Here is a 19,152-nt window from a genome sequence, read left to right as displayed (position 1 = left end):
TTTAACCCACTGCACCACCAGGGAGGGCCCAAAATCTAGATTTTTAAATTACAGTAGGTTATATAAGGGAAAGGAAATAAGAATTTTCAGCTTATCGGAAGCTTAAGCAACAGTAGATACAGGTTTTTACCTAGCAATATTTTAAAGGACTGGCATTCTCATTTTAGGAAGGCCATAAATTCCTCAGTTCATTGTATGTCCCTAAAATTTTTTCTTGCCTTACACTCCAGTGTCTTCATTTTTATCTTCCTAGTCCCTGCAGGTATTTGATTCTAAAACCCTACTTTATAACATACACAGGTTTTCCTAGAAAGTATGACACAAAGTTACTGTTTAAAAAAAAAATGAATCAAAAAAATTAATCAAAGAAAAACTTGACCACTTGATTAAGCATAATGGCTAATCTTAGGGTTGGGAAAATAATTTTGTTCTAGCTTCTTTTAATATCACTAGTTAATGATATAAGATGAAAATTGTAAATTATTAATATTTCATATTGGTTAAACTTGCTATTTTGTTACCCCTCAATTAAGTGAAGAGGTGTGCTTTTTTTTTGTGCAGTCAGATGATGTACGATATATTTGCTGATGCTGAGCTAATTAAATAGTTCTCCCTTTCAACTTAGGTGTATGATCTTCTAAAATATAATAATTTTCTAAGCAAATGTTCACTTTGAATTTTTAAACAGCTGGCATTTGTTTAATTTTCTAAGACTAACAGACACATATGGAAAAGTAAAACATTATTTCACACCTTTCCTATGTGTTTGCTTGTAGTAAATAACAAGTGGAGTTTCTACTTGCTTTCAGTTATCAACATTTCTCATTTCATTACCAATATATGAGAATTACCTTTTAGCAAAAGGAAATCTGTGGCTACTATAAATAACATATACTATAGAACAATCAATATATCTCTTTTTTTTCCCCAGTCGCCCAAAATGTGTGGATGAAGTTGCTTTCCAGGAAGAAGTAGTTGCAGTTTTAAAAAAATCTTTAGAAGGAGCTGATGTGAGTAGCAGATAATATTTAATAATGAAGTTAATAATTATTCACTTTTTTTCTTTCTTTACAACATCCTATACCCCTTAAATATTATGCTGTAGATATAGTAAGCCGTGATAACTGTTTGTACAGTAGATACTTTGTTCAACAATATTTATTGAGCAGCTCCTATCTGATATTGTTGTATAGTGCTCAGATATAAACCATTGAGTAACACAGATTGGGTACCCTATTTCGTCTTAAATTCTGGTGTGGAGAGAAAGAGAATAAACATATACACCCAATAAGTATGAGAATTATAGTTAGTATTATGTGCTATAAAGAATTAGAGATTCTTTGAGTATTTAAGTGCTCCCCTAATTTTATAATCTGGTTTGAACTACAGTGTCTTCTGCTGTGATAATGTTGGAGAAAGTATCCTTCAGTGACTTGCATTTTAGGTAATTGAGGAACAAGAAAGCCATGTGAAAATTAGTAATTTTAAGTTCTATATGATAAGTCATTTAAAAACTCAGTGAAGGAAGGGAAAGTTGCTGATGAAGCTGTGATACTCTTGCTTTATCCCTAAAATTTGCTTCCTTCCTCTAAAATTGGTATTTTTGAATTAGGGATTCCTTTAATTTTTTTGCTACCATCTTTATCTTCCTGGAATTACACTACAGTAGTACCTACTTTGAAATTAATTATATGTCTAAAACTACTTAAAGTCATTTTCTTTACCATTGTTTATTTTTATTTAATCCAGCAATCTTTACCTTTTAATTTTATAATGTTACACAATTTTAATTGCATAGTAGTATAGTTTGCAGGACAAGATGTGTTTTCGTTATTAGTATTTTCAGCTCTCAAGCAAATGTAGGATTATGATCCAATACTTTTTTTTTTTTAGTATAATCCACTTTTTCACTTTATAACTAACTTACAAGTAGGCTAAATTAAGACCTCTTTAGCTTCTGGTTTAATATTTTCTATTTTTCAGACTAAATTTTAAAACTTTAATATGACGTAACTTTTAAATTCTAAGGAGTAAAGGAAAATAATTCATTTCTTTATTTACTTTAGAAGCTTCTAAAGTAGAATTATAATAAGATATTTTTTCAGAAGTCAGTTTTAAGAATTGGTATTTCACGAAATGTTCTTGAATGTACTATATATGTCAGACAGTATTGTGATAGCTATCTTAATCATTACAAACATGGAACTAAACACATCGAAATAAGCATTATAACCTTTAAAAACTGAGATGTGGGGCCTCCATGGTGGGGCAAGGGGTTAAGTCTCAGCACTATGGAGCTATCTGCAGAGTTCAGTCCCTGAGTTGGGAACTGACCCATGTGGCACAGCGGACGTCTCCGTCTTGCCAACTGTTCCCCTCCTTAGTGTATTTCAGTAGATCCACCTGTCCTGCTCCTGCCCTATCTCTGGTGAATCCTCTCACTGCCCCTGCACCTCTGGCCTGTACCCCAGTTCTGTATGTATAAGTAAATAAATCTTAAAAAAAAGAAATATATTAAACCATATCCAAAATTTTTACCTTAACATATTTTTTAAAATATGTTGGGCCCTCCCTACTGGCACAAAGGGTTAAAGTGCAGCACTATGAAGTAGCCGCAGCTGCTTCAGCATCAGTCAATCCCTGGACAGGGGAGGGACCCACATGGCACAGCAGACCTCTCCTGTCTTGCCAACTGCTCCCCTCATTAGTGTATTTCAGTAAACCCACCTGTCCTGCTCCTTGCTCTGTCTCTGGTGAATACTCACCCCCTGTCACCTCTGGCCTACACCCCAGTTCTTATATATATAAATAAATAAATTTTTTTAAAAAATTTATTTATTTATCCATACAGAACTGGGTACAGGCCAGAGATGCGGAGGGTGAGAGGATTCACCAGAGACAGAGCAGGGAGTAGAACTGCTGAGGGGAGCAGTGGGCGGGCCAGGAGAGGTCTGCCACACCATGTGGTCACCTCCAGGGCAGGCAGGGATTGAACTCATGTTGAAGTGGCTTTAGCTTCTGTAGCCTGCTGCGCCACCAGGGAGGGCCCTTAAATAAATAAAACTTAAGAAAAAAAAATTGAGATACATAAGAGATTGTTTGGTCTTTGTCTTTCACCAATGAATTTTATAGTTTGTATCTTAAGCTGTATGTTTCCAAAATAATATTAATAGTTTTGTAATTAATATACTTATGTATATCTTGGCTTATTTGGCCATATTGAGTACTACATGAGATGCTAAGAATATAGATGTAAATAGAACAAAATAGTATTTTAAAAGATTCTATTTATTTATGCATACAAGACCTGGGGAGTAGCCAGAGGTACAGAGGGTAAGAGGACCCACAAGAAAGAGTAGGGACCAGAACAGTGGCTCTACTGAAGTACACTGCTGACTGTAGCAGTGACCAAGACAGAGAGGTCCCCTGGGCCATGTGGGTCAGCTCCCTGATGGGGGAACTTATGCCATGAGCAGGTGTAGATAGCTTGATAGTGCCGAGACTTTAACCCTTGCGCCACCAGGGAGGCTCTGTTATTGACCTCCTTAAGCTTACCTCCTGTGAGGTGGACAAGTATTTTGAAATTAAAACCAACTATTAAATAAATAATACAGAAAGGCATCATTTTCATTTTCTTGAGAAAAAAAAAAGTCATAATACTATGTGGAAAAGTAGTTTTAGAACTGTTAATACTACATGATAGAATTTTTGTTAAGAAAGTTTTGTATTTGTCTATGTGTACCTTCTCTATTAGGAAATCATTTTCATTTGCTTGTGCCAGAATACAATTTGTAAATAATGAAATTTGACTTTTGTAGCTACCTAATCTTTTATTTTATGGGCCACCTGGAACTGGAAAAACATCCACTATTTTGGCAGCAGCCAGGGAACTCTTTGGGTGAGTTGAAATCTCTTTAGGAAAAAAAAAAAATACACCAAAAAAAAAAATCTCATAATGCTTTTCTTTCTCAAAAATTTGGTTTCCCTGTGAGGCTGTTGGGTATTATTTTTGTTTCTGATGTTTTTATTAATGCAATGAATGGGCCCATTTCCAAATGTTTGCATGCTCTGCAACACAAGAAACCTCATGGTGTTTTTTCCATCACTTTAACTCTTTCATTATGATTTTAGATCCCAGAGGACTCAACCAAACTCCAGTCATTGTCAGTAATTTCACTACTCCATAATAATTATCTTCACAGACATATGCTTTTACGATAGAACCTACTGTGTTTGATAACAACTAAACCACATCACTCCTGTACTTGCCTCTTGTACTAACTTCCCAGTTTCTGTCTCTGGAAAAACTAGGTAGCTCCTAGCCCACAAGTCTCCTGAGGATAGACAGTGTGTGTGAGAAAGTTTATGAAATGTGATTGCAGGTAACATCAGAATATTGCTATGAACTGCTTTCTTAGATTACCCTCTTTCTAGATTGGCTATGTTGGCTTAGCCAAACATTGTATAGGTAATCTTTACTAAGAGTTAAAGAGATATTAGTATAGGCCTGATATCCACGGATGACCTACCAACATAACAAAGGCTGTCTTGAATTTTTTCAGAATTTTTATATTATGTATATCCAAAGGGTACATCTGAAAATGACCACAGCAGAAAATAATTGCATCTCTGAAACCACCAATATAAAGATAGTTTGTTCTAGCAAAATGTCAAGGACGATAAAATGAAAACTCTGTGAGTCTAATTAATGTTTTACTTTTTCTACAGCAAATTTTCCTTTTCAAGGAAACTGTAAGAGGCCTGTTATTCCATAACTCATTTTCATTTCTTTTCTTCAAGGATTTATTCATTCATTCATTCATTCAATTATGCATACAGAACTAGGATACAGGCCAGAGGTATGGGGGGTGAGAGGATTCACTAGAGATAGAGTTGGGAGCAGAACAGGCAGATGTTCTGAAATATACTGCTGAGGGGAACATCGGGTGGGTCAGGAGAGGTCTGCCTCACCATGTGGGTCACCTCCCTGGTTGGGGATTGAACTCATGCTGCAGTGGCTGTGGTAGCTTCATAGTGCAGTGCTTTAACCCGTTCCACCACCAGGGAGGGCCCTGAAAGAACTTACTTTAATTATAAATCCCATGCCCGGGCCCTCCCTGATGGAGCAGTGGGCTAATGCACAGTACTAAGAAATTATAGCCACTTCATTGTGAGTTCGATCCCCACCCTGGAGGTGTGATCCACATGGTGTGACAGACCTCTCCTGGCCTGCCCGCTGCTCTCCTCAGCAGTATATTTCAGTACATCTGTCTGTTCTGCTCCTCACTCCATCTCTGGTGACTTTTCTCACCCCTGCACCTCTGGTCTGTACCCCAGTTCTGTAAGCATAAATAAAGTAAAAAATATTTAAAAAATAAACCCCATGCCTAATATATGTGGCTAGAAATAAAAAATATATACACTGAGTTTTCTAAATGTTTATACCCATAGAAAACTGCTTACTATATCATACTCTTTAGGGAAAATAAAACCCAACTCTTGTTTTCTCATTAAAATAAATACATATATATGTGGGAAAAGTTTTCAAAATGGTTGTTTGGTGGAATATGCCAGTTGTTTCCATTTTCTTTTGATTCCACATATTTCTCTGTAGTGAGCAACTTTTAATAATTTTTTAAATTGTTCATGTTTAAATCCAGTAATTTTCTATATAGCAATCCTGTGTAAATAATTCAAAATATAACATACTTCAGTAATTTTATTACTTAAATTTATAATTTAAAGTTATCTAAACATAATAAGTAAATTGAGTAAATGATAGTATAATTATAGGATGAATATTGTGTAATTGCTAAAGTGATATTTGTAATGGTTCTGATGACATGACAATTATGACACAAATCCTAAGTAGAAATTTGATTTAAATTTTTATTATGTGATCATATCTAATATTTTCTTTAATGCATGGAAGAACTGCAAAATGTTAACTGCATGTCTCTGCAGAAGAAATAAAGAAATGGTGATGTGTTTTTTAGCTCTATTGTTTAACTAGTTAGATTCAAACTATTGTAAAATGTGTAGGTGTTAAAAAGTGGTTTTAACCTTTGCCTATTTATATATGGTGTTCCTCATTTGTTTCCTTTTGCTATAGGCCTGAACTTTTTCGATTAAGAGTTCTTGAGTTAAATGCATCTGATGAACGTGGAATACAAGTAGTTAGAGAGAAAGTAAAGAATTTTGCTCAATTAACTGTGTCAGGAAGTCGTTCAGAGTAAGTATGCTCACCTTCTCCATAGCGTATTTTATTTATAAAATAACTTTCTTATGTGTAAAATTAATGTTATATTTATATAAAAGAAATATTTTACATAATTTATATAAAATGAATTTTTTTTGCCAGATTTCTAATTCCTTTTTCATGGTTTTGTCATTTTCATTAAATTACTTAGGCCCACACCTTTCCACTATAAATGATAATTTTAAGTTAAGTTATCCAGGGTTTTTAACTCATGTCATTAACTTGTGTCTTGTCTGAGAAATAATTTTTTTTTTTTTGGTAAAGATTTACTTTATCCCATTATGCATATTAGAACTGGGTCTAGGCCAGAGGTGTGGGAAATAAGAGGATTTACTAGCAATAGAGTGGAGAGCAGAACAGGTGGATTTATTGAAATACACTGCAGAGGGGAGCAATGGGCAAGACAGGAGCCGTCTGCTGTGCCATGTGGGTCAGCTCACTGGCTGGGGATCGAACCCGTGCTCAATGGCTGGCACTAGCTTGGTAGCACTGAGACTTTAACCCCTGTACCACTTTGAAGGCTTCAGTAATAATTATTAATCAAACTTAATAGTTTGTTAGGTATGTTAAGCTTCGGTGTATATTCATAATTAGGGTAAACTTGTAAGTCCTTGTCTAAACTGGGAAGTTTTTAGAATAAAAAAGGAGGTATTAATTATAATGGGACTGCCCTGAGTTAAACAGGGGTATTTAAGTCAATTACTTATGCTCCAAATGTGGCAAAGCTGTAAGTTTAAATTTGGGTACACGGCATCTATTTAAATTTACATCAGAGTACACTGAAGAATTTGTAGAAAATAAATAATTTCTTGATATCCTTCTTGGTTTGGATCAGCTATAATGCATGTAAGTAACTATTTAGATGAAGAGTATATGAAGAACTCTGACAGTCCAATTAAAACATGGGCTAAGAGGCCCTCCCTGGTGGCGCAGCGGGTTAAAGCACAGCACTAAGAAGCATAAGCCACTTCCGCATGAGTTCGATCCCCGCCTGCCCTGGAGGAGATCCACATAGCGCGGCAGACCTCTCCTGACCCACCCGCTGCTCCCCTCAGTAGTGTACTTCGTCAATCAGCCTGTTCTGCTCCCCACTCTGTCCCTGGTGAATCCTCTCACCCTCTGCATCTCTGGCCTGTACCCCAGTTCTGTACGAATAAATAAATAAATCTTTAAAAAATAAAAAATGGGCTAAGAATCTGCATAGACATTTCTCCAAAGATCTATAAACTCCCAACAAGCATATGAAAACATGCTCATCAGCATTAGCCACTGGAGAAATAAAAATCAATGATAAGATACACATTACGCCCACTACAGTGACTATAACAAAAGCCAAGAAAGAAGTGCTGGTATAGAGTAATAAAATTAGGGGCCGTCTCTGGTGGCAAAGTGGGTTAAAGCACAGCACTAAGAATCTAAAGCCACTTCAGCATGAGTTCAATTCCCAGCCAGGGAGCTGACCCACATGGTGTGGCAGACCTCTCCTGACCTGCCTGCTGCTCCCCTCAGCAGTATACTTCACTAATCAACCAATTCTTCTCCCCACTCTGTCTCTGGTGAATCTTCTCACTGCCCTTGCACCTCTGGCCTGTACACTAGTTCAGTATGCATAAGTAAGTAAATCTTAAAAAAAAAAAATTAGGACCTTGACCTTTGCCCCTTATTGGTTAGAGTGCAGAATGTTGTAGCCATTTTGAAAACTCCGTATCCTGTACAAGATAAACAGAGTTACCATGAGATCCAGTAATTCCAGTCCTGGGTAAATACCCAAACATGGAAACCACTTAATATCCATCACAGTGGATGGACAAATAAATGTAGTATATTCATGTGCCATAATATTTGACAATATAAAGGAATGAAGTAAGTAGTGACACTACAGCATGAGTGAACCTTGAAAATGTTACGTGAAAGAAGCCAGTCATAAAAGAGCATTATGGGCCCTCCCTGGTGGCACAACAGGTTAAAGCGCAGCACTGTGAAGCTAGCTGCAGCCTCTTCACACATTTTACCCCTGGCCAGGGAGCTGACCCACATGGCAAAGCAGACATCTTCTGTCTCGTCCCCTGTTCCCTTTACCAGTGTTCAGTCAATTCATCTGTTCTGCTCCCCACTCTCTCTGGTGAATCCTCTCACCACTGCCCCAAACCTCTATCCTATACCCCAGTTTTTGCGTGCATAAATTAGTAAGTATTTAAAAAAGGAAGGCATTATGTGATTTTGTCCATATGAAATGTACAAAATAGGTGAATCTGTAAAGAAAGAGTTCATTATTGCCTATGACTGAGTTGGAAGAGAAGAGGATTGATTCCTAGTGGTCACAGGGTTTCTTTTGGGGATGGTGAAAATGTTCTAAAATGTGATTGTAGTGGACACTACACTGTACTACAATGCTGTGTATTTCTTTTCTCTAAATCAGCGGGAAACTGTGTCCTCCTTTTAAGATTGTGATTCTGGATGAAGCAGATTCTATGACCTCAGCTGCTCAGGCAGCTTTAAGACGTACCATGGAGAAAGAATCTAAAACCACCCGATTTTGTCTCATCTGTAACTATGTCAGTCGGTATGTATATTGACCTGCAAATAGCTATTTGGCCACCTTATCTTGATAAGCTCAACTAGGGAGAGAAAAAAGTAAATGTTCAAGGTTACATTAATTTATCAATTCATGATGTTGATTACTGATGAAAATGAGTTCTTTGTGGGTAGGTTGGTTGGGGAGCAGGACCTTTTGTAGATACTTACTTGTTTTTTCCAATATTTTACAGAATAATTGAGCCCCTGACATCTAGATGTTCTAAATTCCGCTTCAAACCTCTGTCAGACAAAATTCAACAGCAGCGATTATTAGACATTGCTAATAAAGAAGATGTCAAAATTAGCAATGAGGTAATTACTATTTCCTTTGATGAATGCATATAATGAGACCATGAGAGTCAAACATGCTGTTTCCATTTTCTGATGCTATTTAAAGCTAAATGAGCAACAGTTGGAATGTCTAGGAATTACAGGTTCAGTCTTTCTGTTACTAAGTTATTTGAGTTAATTAATATTTGAGAGACCAAAAACTGGGACAGAGTTCATATATATAAATGCATATTCTGCAATGACAAATCTCTTCATAATGAAAAGATTTTAGTCTTCTAGCTAGTATTTCCATTTAAAGAATTGATAGGATGAAAATCTGGCACAGTGAAAGACTATAGCCTTTTCATTTTAACAGAATTTGACCGTATTTACTTATGCATACAAAACTGGGGTACAAGCCAGAGAGGTGCAGGGGCAATGAGAGGATTCAACAGAGAGAGTGGGGATCAGAATAAGCAGATTGACAAAGTACATTGCTGAGGGGAGCAGCAGGCAAGTCAGAGGTCTGCCATGCCATGTGGGTCACCTCCCTGGCTGGGGATCGAACTTGTGCTGAAGTGGGTGTGGATAGCTTCATAGTGCTGCACTTCAACCTGTTGTGCCACCAGGGAGGGCCCCATACTTTTCATGTTTTCTGTTTTATGTAATCAATGAAATAAATATGAATATCTCGTTTCTGCAAACTTACTTCAGAGGCAAGCGATTTCTTCATTCCATTGGATCGATGCTCTCTCCATGAATTCTGCCACTATTGAATTATAATCCTTCAAAAGGGGGAATAATTTTTTCCCTTTACAGGTTAAAACTTTTTAAAAATTCAAGTCAAAAAGCCTTAATTGGCCCTCCCTGGTGGCGCAGCGGGTTAAGCACAGCACTAAGAATCGAAGGCCACATCCGCATGAGTTTGATCCCCGCTTGCCCTGGAGGTGATCCCCATGGTGAGGCAGACCTCTCCTGACCTGCCCACTGCTCTTCTCAGCAGTGCCTCTGGCCTGTACCCCAGTTCTGTATGCACAAATAAATCTTTAAAAAAAAAAAAAAAAGTCTTAGTTGACCATTATAAATTTTTTTTTTCTCTTCAGGGAATAGCTTACCTTGTTAAAGTATCAGAAGGGGACTTGAGAAAGGCCATTACATTTCTTCAAAGTGCTACTCGATTAACAGGTGGAAAAGAGGTCACAGAGAAAGTGATCACAGACATTGCTGGGGTAAGATCATTAGATACTCTAATTTTCAGTTAAATTTTTTTGGAGCGACTTAGGAAATCTCCAACAAATATTAGTCTATAAAAAATACCTTGAGTAGCTGATAAACAGCATCAACATCTTACATATATTACTGTACCTGCAGATTCATTGTCTCAATGAGTGCCCGTTTCCTATCTGATAAACTAGATTATCTGACCTTCATTTCCTTACTGCATGCTCCTGTGGCAGAAGAGAGCTCTCTGGGGCCTGTTAGTAAGGGAACCAATGTGTTCTCATGAAGGACACATTTTGTCTAGATCTGCCAATATAAAGGAAATTCTTCAGGGATGTGGCCGTTAAAATTTGTTATTTCTGTTCTTATTTATGACAGAAGTTGGGTCGTGTATAAAACAGGAACACACCAACTTACAAAACTTGAACTTGAAAGTGCTATTCCTGCTTGTGAATATTCCTACTTCAGAAGCTTTGGTTTTTAAGACTTATTTATGGTGGGCTGGGGTATAGACCAGAGGCAAGGGTAGGGGATGGGTGGGGAACAGAATGGGATTGGCTGAAATACACTGCTGAGGGGAGCAGAGGGTGAGACAGGAGAGGTCTGCTATGCCATGTGGCTCAGCTCCCTGGCTGATAGCTTAATGGGGAAACAACCCCTTGTACTACCAGGTAGGAACCCTCACCAAGGCCTTTTCTCTTCTACTTAATGAAACTGTAAGCAGTTCCAGATGTGGAGAATTTAAGTACTTATTTCACATGGGCAAGATTAATAGTCAGTGGTCATTGTTACCTGGAGCTTAGTAGGATTAAAGCTTAAAATTTAAAGCACCTTGGACTACCTGAAGAAATCTTCACACACCCTTCTCATTTTAGGTAATACCAGCAGAGGCAATTAATGGAATGCTTGCTGCCTGTCACAGTGGATCTTTTGACAAACTAGAGGCTGTAGTAAAGGTATGTCAGTCTTAACCTTGGGGAAGGGCAAATTATGCAACCCTATGGCATAATTTTCTATTACAGGACTTAATTGATGAAGGCCATGCAGCAACTCAACTTGTCAATCAACTACATGATGTGATTGTAGAAAATGACCTTTCTGATAAGCAGAAGTCAATCATAACAGAAAAACTTGCTGTAAGTACACACCTATGTACATTCTAGAAATAAATGAAAGGAACTTATATCCTAATGCCTTCATTATTTTCTTGTAGGAAGTTGATAAATGCTTAGCTGATGGTGCTGATGAACATCTGCAATTAATCAGTCTGTGTGCTACTGTGATGCAGCAGTTAACCCAGAATTGTTAATTTACAGCCATGTTCAACTTACACCTGTTGGTAAATTTTTATGCTAAAAATAAAAGTAACCAAACCACCTTTAAAGTGAATATACAATTTATTTAACATTCAAACTTCATTAAGACATGTGCAATATGGCAATTTTACTGGGGTGTTTAACCCTACCTAGGATGATTGCTGGGGCTTAGCAACAGGGTCCAGTTCACACTTAGCACTAATTAAATACTTTATTGAATAAATACAATACCAAACAAAATGCATTCAAATGCTTCCTAAAAAAAAAATCAATTTTAAAGGCCTTCCTATTTAGGCTAATGACAAACACAATAAAGGCAGATATGCTAGTTTAACATAATTGGCTGATTTTATACAGCACTTATATCTTTTAGTCCACAAGTATATTATTAAATGATAGAGAACATCTAATACAACCATTTCTACATAACTAGGAAATAAATTTCTAAGAAAAAAAGATTTTACAGACCCCATCTTTTATACCCAACCCCAACAGTCTAACTCTAAAGAGGAAAAAGCCAGTGACTTTCCTCACAAGAGCTCACGACTAGAGTCGCTTTGCTATCAAAATCTGTATTTCTGATCCGTTATGAGCATTGAGACGATTCAAATATTCCCAAAGAAAGAAGCACAATGCACGTTGTGATCGCCTATTCAGCAACAGCGAGCACTGCATTCAAACTATCTCATCCCAGGAATTAAATAAGGTCAGCCACATTCATTGGCATTTCCTCCACTGTAGTATTGTAGAAAGTCTCAATGTCACGAAGAATCCTCTTGTCTTCTTCAGTAACAAAGTTTATAGCCACACCTTTCCTCCCAAATCGACCCCCTCTGCCAATTCTGTGTAAGAAAAAGAAAATCAACAATTAGAATATACTTCTTACATAAGCATGAACTAATGAACATGAAGATCCACTTGTTAACCATCAGCTGCTGTTTACTTATCAAGGTTATAGTTCGTGCTTCTAATTGGAGCACTAGCTGCTAATCATTATCTAGAGAAAAAAATTTTCCTTTGCAGTTAGTGCCAAAAGGATTCATTCAAGGCTTGTCTGGCTGCAAAATGAGATTTATCAGGTGTCTTGAGCATTATTATTTTTAAAGCAGATGACAGTACTGTGTTTGGGGTAGTGAAACTAAAGCCCATACCAAAGTGGGCCATCCAAGAGCAGATGTCAGCCTGGGACAAATGTAAACACCAGGGATAAAACAAAAAGAAGTTATGTCATCCATTTCGACGCACTCCTGGAACTGTAAACTGTAAATACAAATGCTTTAAGGTTAACTACTGTCTAAAACTTACAATTTTCCAGTCGGAAAACATATTTGGTATGGTAGCCCAAACTTATCACTGCTTTTTTGCTCAGTTTCACACGTTATGGCTCAAATTACTCAACGTGTTTAACCACAGAACAGCTTTCTACCTTCCTGACAGACAAACCAGACAATACAAACCACTTGATAGGCTAAAGCTATTATGTAAAATGCCTTGGCTGGAACAACTTAAAGTATCAAATAATCATGACAAAAGAAAAACAAATATAAATACCGACTCGCTCTTTATTCAAACAGTGTGCTGTTTCGCTTATGATTCCACGTCCTAAATTACGTCAACGCCGTTTCTGAGCGCCATCTCGTCATCAACTGCTGCTATCGACTCCTGTATTTTTTAAAAAGTCTTTTTTTACATCATATAACAAAGTACAATTCAATTTATTTAGGGATCAAGCCACTATAGCTAACCAGGGACTGCTCAAAATTGCTACCAGACGACACCAAGAAAATCCCAACTAGAGAAATCACCAAGAAAGCACTTGGACACAGGAGCATCACTAAGGCTAAAACCAAAAAATCTAAAGCCTCAACTCTGTTACATCCACCATTTTTCACTTTTTCGCACTGTGTGTGACCAATTTTCCCATGTACAGTTTTAGTTATCTCACCAAGTTACTGTTTTCTTTTTAATGAATCAGTTCCCTGATTATGGTTGCCTTTCAAGACAAATCAGCCAGAAGAAAAGCAATTATGAGTTCACTTTACAATTGTAAAGATGCAGTTTACTCACCTGTGAATATAATTTTCACGATTGGTAGGTAGGTCATAGTTTATAACCAAAGACACTTGTTGCACATCAATCCCACGAGCCTGAAATACAGGGGGTAGGGAGTGTGATTAAAGTTTAAGTAAAAAAAAAAAAAGACTGGATACCAATGTAATGTAGGCCACAAAATAGTAGTGAACTACATATGTAATCCACTGTGGAGTGTGGTCTTTTTCTCTCCCAAATAGTCCAAACTGGTAAAGGTTATTTGAAAACCTTCCCCCCAAAATAACTTTTGGTAAATTTATGAAAGCAGCAAAAACTGACTTACCAACAAGTCAGTAGTGATCAAAACACGGCTTGATCCTGATCGGAATTCTCTCATGATAACATCTCTCTCCTTCTGGTCCATGTCACCATGCTGCAAATAAAACTTTCTTAAGAAAATTCAAGAATCTCCAAACAAAAATCACTTAAATTTATCAACATGTATGAGACCAAGCGTCCCTGGCTGCTACAGAAATTAAGCAGACAGGTATAGTTAAGAAACAACTTTACTTTGAGCAGGGGGAACGACAACACAGCACTCACAGCTATATTGTAGTCTAAATCCTGCTTTAATGAGAATAATGCTAAATATCAGTAGATTAGAATACCTCTTACCAGAGCAGAAACTGTAAAGTCCCTGGCATGCATTTTTTCAGTAAGCCAGTCCACTTTGCGCCTTGTGTTGAGAAAAATAACAGCCTGTGTAATAGTCAGTGTCTCGTATAAGTCACAAAGTGTATCCAATTTCCATTCCTAGTGTTCAAAGAAATTAGTAGTCAGTAAAATCATTTCCAACATACATTATATATAAAACTCACTCTTGAATGATTGACTTATTGCACCAAATCTTAAGACAAAGGACACTGGACATTAAGAAAGAGGTCCACCCCAGTCTTTACAATCTAGTGCAGTTACTTTTCTTCTTGTGTGTACTCTGCTAGCATTATTACAAAAACCAAGATATATCCTAGTTTCTGCAATTTTAGCACAGTGCTTATACAAGAAGGCAAAAAATAGATCTGTCCACATTTTAAGATGTTAAAATTAAATTACCTCTCTCTCAACATTAATGTAAAATTGTTTGATCCCTTCAAGGGTCAATTCTTCCTTCTTCACCAGAATTCGAATTGGATCTCGCATGAATTTTTTGGTCACCTCCAACACATCAGTTGGCATTGTGGCAGACAACAACACAACCTTAAAGACAGACAATAATGTCATTCAAGAAGCACAACCCTTACAACACTACTGAGAAAAAAATGTTTGAGACCAAGCGTCTCTGTCTTACTATGGAATTGTGGTAGACAGAGATAGTTATGCATCAATTGTTTTAAGCAGGGGGAACGACAATAAAACACTTCAGTTGTATTGTAACAGTTCCTGCATTAACCTCCAGTGTAAAGGGATGCACTCCTCCCCCTCCTCCACCCCAATAAAGCCTACCTGAATACTTGTATTTAATTTTTGGAAAATCTCATAAATTTGATCCTTAAATCCTCGGCTCAACATTTCATCAGCTTCATCCAAAACAAACATTTTGATCCATTTTGGAGCTATAAAAACAGTTATTTGCCATCTTTAGATATTCTAGTTCTGATTTCTAACAGCAAAGTACCATACTGTACATGAAGAATACTTACAAAGATATCTTCTGTTTAACATATCAAACACTCTCCCAGGTGTACCAACAACAATGTGTGGTGCTTCAGCCTGGAGCTTTTGCATTTCATTTCGAACATTGGTTCCTCCAATGCAAGCATGACAGGTTGCTCCCATATAATCTCCAAGTGCCAGAATTACCTTTTGGATCTAAAAGTAAAGCGTTTATTATTATCCAGCAGAATTTAGGTTCTGTGGCTAACTTCCAAAGCATAGGTAGGGCTTATATCTGGGTCTGCAAACAGCTTTTATGCATGCACAGCACGTTAACTACTTCCAAGCTTAAAAAAATGCACTTATCTCTTTCAAGATTAAAATTACAATCCCCCTAAAATGTCTCCTGCGCCTATCAACCTTGGGAACCTATTGCCCCAAATACCAGCTAAGAACTTAAAACACGCCCTTCACTAGTCTCCTTTGTGTAGGATGGAGGGTGTTAATAAGTTCTGCAATTATAGCTAGGACAAACCGTTAAATTTCCCCCACAGGATACTACTTTAATCTTGAGCTTTACAATAAAGTCTAGTTTTAGCAAGGTTTTACTTCAAAGCCAATATAGCAATGAGCTTTGAAAACATAGCATGCAACAGATGCATCACAAACTACTGAGACAGTCAAATGATAACATGTCACTGCAGTTTTCATGTTGCACAACTGCATTCACTTAAAAATGGGCACAGATATAGTCCACCCTGAACAGAAAGCTTCCATGTTATACAACCCTGCAAGCTGTACCTGCACACCCAGTTCCTGTTTAACTTTCAACAAAAACTCCCTGCATGCATGGACTTAAGTTAATGGGAGAGCTGGTAGGACCGATTTATACTAAGTTTTAAATTCTTCACAGTTGTGAAACCTGAAACCTATGCAACACGCAAGCAGTTTTTTTGAACTACACTATCAATACCTGTTGAGCCAGTTCTCTGGTGGGGGCCAATACTAGTGCTTGGGTCTCCTTGAACTCAATCTCCAACTGTTGCAGGATGGAAATAGCAAATGTGGCTGTCTTGCCAGTACCTGACTGAGCTTGAGCAATCACATCATACCCTAAAAAAAGTAGGATACATATTTACCGATCCCACATCAAATGGTCAGTTCTTGTTCACACCATGTATTCCATTTGGCACATGAATTATGCCCAAATAATCAATCAAGTGATCAGCAATGAGTATGTTCTTCATTTCAGGTCAGTCCCGAAAGATGATTGCCATCATTTCACTTTAAGGAATACACACAGGTGCTAGTCCCCCAGAAAATTTCCCTTCTATGGTCCAGGTCTATATCTGGAATAGCAAATTCGTTTTTAAACGTGCCAACGAGTTCTTTTACCTTTAATACAAGGAATAATAGCTCTCTGCTGAATAGCTGACGGTTTCTCAAAACCATAAGCATAGATGCCCCGAAGAAGAGACTCCTTTAAATTCATATCATCAAAGTTATCAACAATCTCATTCCAGTTGCTCTGTTGTTAAAAAAATAAATAAATAAAAATAAAGTAATTGGAATGAACAAGGTCCCCCTTCCTCAGTTTCAAAATCCATGCACATTTCTCACCTCGATGACACCATCGGGGTCCATTCCCTCTGGGCCGCCATGTTCTCTGCTGACAAAAACATTCGTTAGGTGACCGCTGCGCAAGCCCCCTCCCCTCCCCTCCGATCTTACTCTCTTCCCACTGCCACACTTTGTAGAAGTGCTAAGGAAGCTAGCGCCGCACGGAACTTACTGAGCGCCTGTCTGCGGGCTGATTAACTGGACACCCGGAAGGCCCGGCCGACACCAGCCCTTCCCCCAGGCCGAGCGCTCCCGTCACGGCGACGGACCGTCTCGCGAGATCTCCACGCGCCCAGCTCCGCCCCTTACTCTGCGCAAGCCCGGGTGATTGACGCGGGCCGAGCGGCCCGGCCCCGGGTGTGCCAACGGTTCATGGGGACCCAGTGGCCGGCCAGGTCCGTCCGGCCTCTCGCCGCGGCGACGGCACCACCACCTCCGTCTGCCCCCACCTGCCAAAGTCTAAGCCTCCAACTCGCACCCTTGGCCGCAATAAAGCTCAGGCCCTGGCCAGAATACCCAATGCGGACTGCGCCACGGCTTTACGTGCCGTGTTCACACGGGCAGCGAACGCGCCCGGTATTTCGAAGCGGCTTCGGCCCGGTAAAATACACCCTTTAACCCTTCAGTTTCTCTGTCCTTTTCTTCCTGCACCCGGTGCCCCTTCCAGTCATGGAAGCTTCTGGAAGGGCACAGGGGACTGGCCCCCCCAAGGAAGCGCGTGAGTCCTTAGCTCCCTGCCTCCAAGCCATCTACTACAGTCCCCTTTCGGGCCGCAAATGTTCCCATACAACAGATCGCCGAATAAGCGCCATACCTGTTATAATCCGCGGAGCCACCAGACATGATCCGAAAAGCCACTCAGCGCCCGACTGAAAAGACAGCAGCGCCGCGCTACCCGTTTTTTATAGGCTCGCGGCCGGAACCCGTTTCCTGCGGAGGAATTTTCTCTACGCGCTTCGGTCAGCCACAAAATTGTGACCTTGGGGTCGTTCCCTCAGGAAATATACTGAACAAATCAACGGGAAAGCCCAGCTTGGGCTATTTCTCGATATTTAAATTTTTCTGGAAAGCACAGAACACTGGAGGAAGTTCGGGACTCTTTGCTTTGTGGCGGAAGAATATTGCAGCAAGTGTTGTGAAAACCAGATTCCCCGCCCTCCCTGCTCCTACGGGGTTTCCGCGTCCCTGACGCAGAGGCGGCCGGGGGAGCGGGGCTGTACCGGGAGGCGGAAGCCTGCGGGGCGTTGTGCGCTCGGCAGCCTAGGTTTCCCCGCCGGCGGGTGGCCTAGCTCGCGTTTCGCTAGTGGCGCACCGCCCCGGTGAGACCCCGACCTCTGCATTCTGTGCTGAGGGGAATCAGGTTTCTGCCGTCCCGCCGCTATTTAATTTGATGATGAAGAGCCGCTTGGCTTTGGCGGCTTATAACCTTTCAGATCTTGAAAGTGCAATTCCTGCTAGGAAAATGTCGGCCACCCAGAAAGTCTCAGAAAACCTGGCTTAGCGTAGAGGTTCAGGGCAAGAAAACAATTCGAGCTGTTACTTGCTATAATGATTTTGGAGTAGCCTACTCTGTTCTCCTGTTGTCACTGGTATGTGATGTGTTAAAAAGAACGCTAATTTAACTGGTGTGAGAAATGCCTGGTAAAAATCCTTGTAAACTTTGCAAATGAATAATAAAGAGGAATGATTTACCTTGTAATGCAGAAATGTAAATGACTGCTTTAGGCAAATAAAGCCCCATACCACTTTGGAGCTTGATAGGTTTTGCTTCTGTCCATAAAGGTGTTTCCCACCCCCACCCCCTTTTAATTGCCTGTACATAATAGATGTTGATTTATTGAAATTGAGAGTAATACAGCCGTTTAAATAAATTGCATCATTCTGTGAGCACTAGAAGTTTCCAACTGTAACCCTATACCTGAGCCCTTGCTACAGAGTACTCATACTGCAAGCTATCACAAATACTCAAATAAAGCACTTTCACATTAACTCAGAAAACCAACCCGAATTATGCTAGCTGGAAAAACTGATTTGTAATTTTTTATATTTCTGTATTTGTTGATACTTGGTTCTAAAGCCTCTTTATTCAACAACAACAAAATTGTAAATGATCATGGCAAGTACTGTGAGAAAAATGAATTCCCTAGCTAACAAATTGAACTTGGCCCTGAGTGTAATAATGCTGAGGTAATATTCAAATCTAGA

General features: G+C 38.9%; 2 protein-coding genes across 3 annotated transcripts in view; one reads left to right on the top strand and one right to left on the bottom strand.

Annotated features, from left to right (window-relative positions):
- The window catches only part of RFC4 (replication factor C (activator 1) 4, 37kDa), a 15,744-nt gene extending 3,802 nt beyond the window's left edge, over positions 1 to 11,942 (top strand). The window contains exons 3-11 of the mRNA XM_004675077.2: positions 932 to 1,010; positions 3,819 to 3,898; positions 6,113 to 6,232; positions 8,679 to 8,822; positions 9,028 to 9,148; positions 10,210 to 10,335; positions 11,203 to 11,283; positions 11,350 to 11,463; positions 11,541 to 11,942. Of these exons, the coding sequence (XP_004675134.1) occupies positions 932 to 1,010; positions 3,819 to 3,898; positions 6,113 to 6,232; positions 8,679 to 8,822; positions 9,028 to 9,148; positions 10,210 to 10,335; positions 11,203 to 11,283; positions 11,350 to 11,463; positions 11,541 to 11,636 (961 nt within the window). The 3' untranslated portion in view covers positions 11,637 to 11,942. The remainder of the gene's footprint in view (positions 1 to 931; positions 1,011 to 3,818; positions 3,899 to 6,112; positions 6,233 to 8,678; positions 8,823 to 9,027; positions 9,149 to 10,209; positions 10,336 to 11,202; positions 11,284 to 11,349; positions 11,464 to 11,540) is intronic.
- On the bottom strand, positions 11,706 to 17,849 carry EIF4A2 (eukaryotic translation initiation factor 4A2). Of its 2 annotated transcripts, none has more exons than XM_004675076.2 (11): positions 17,762 to 17,849; positions 16,948 to 16,993; positions 16,723 to 16,855; positions 16,301 to 16,440; positions 15,375 to 15,543; positions 15,178 to 15,287; positions 14,788 to 14,931; positions 14,350 to 14,487; positions 14,018 to 14,107; positions 13,711 to 13,790; positions 11,706 to 12,485 (listed from the first exon to the last, which is right to left on the bottom strand). In XM_004675076.2, the coding sequence occupies exons 1-11, from the start codon at positions 17,788 to 17,790 to the stop codon at positions 12,341 to 12,343; spliced, it is 1,224 nt and encodes a 407-aa protein (XP_004675133.1). In that variant the 5' UTR covers positions 17,791 to 17,849; the 3' UTR covers positions 11,706 to 12,340. The 2 variants fall into 2 exon arrangements, with proteins under 2 accessions (XP_004675133.1, XP_004675132.1); XM_004675075.2 differs by having other exon boundaries at positions 11,708 to 12,485; positions 16,948 to 16,996; positions 17,762 to 17,837.
- Between the last annotated feature and the right edge of the window lie 1,303 nt (positions 17,850 to 19,152).

This window comes from Condylura cristata, unplaced genomic scaffold (genome assembly GCF_000260355.1).
Source record: "Condylura cristata isolate star-nosed mole 26May11 unplaced genomic scaffold, ConCri1.0 scaffold00003, whole genome shotgun sequence".
In the NCBI taxonomy this organism is placed as follows: domain Eukaryota; kingdom Metazoa; phylum Chordata; class Mammalia; order Eulipotyphla; family Talpidae; genus Condylura; species Condylura cristata.
Note: the sequence above shows the minus strand (reverse complement) of the source record. Positions and strands in the feature narration are given on the sequence as shown.

Coding starts and splice junctions, on each gene's coding strand:
- EIF4A2 (XM_004675075.2), bottom strand. CDS start 17,790: ATGTCTGGTGGCTCCGCGGATTATAACAG. Junction 16,856..16,947: donor ACCCCGATGGTGTCATCGAG/GTGAGAAATGTG, acceptor TTTTAACAACAG/AGCAACTGGAATGAGATTGT. Junction 14,108..14,349: donor ACTTTACAGTTTCTGCTCTG/GTAAGAGGTATT, acceptor TTTTATTTGCAG/CATGGTGACATGGACCAGAA.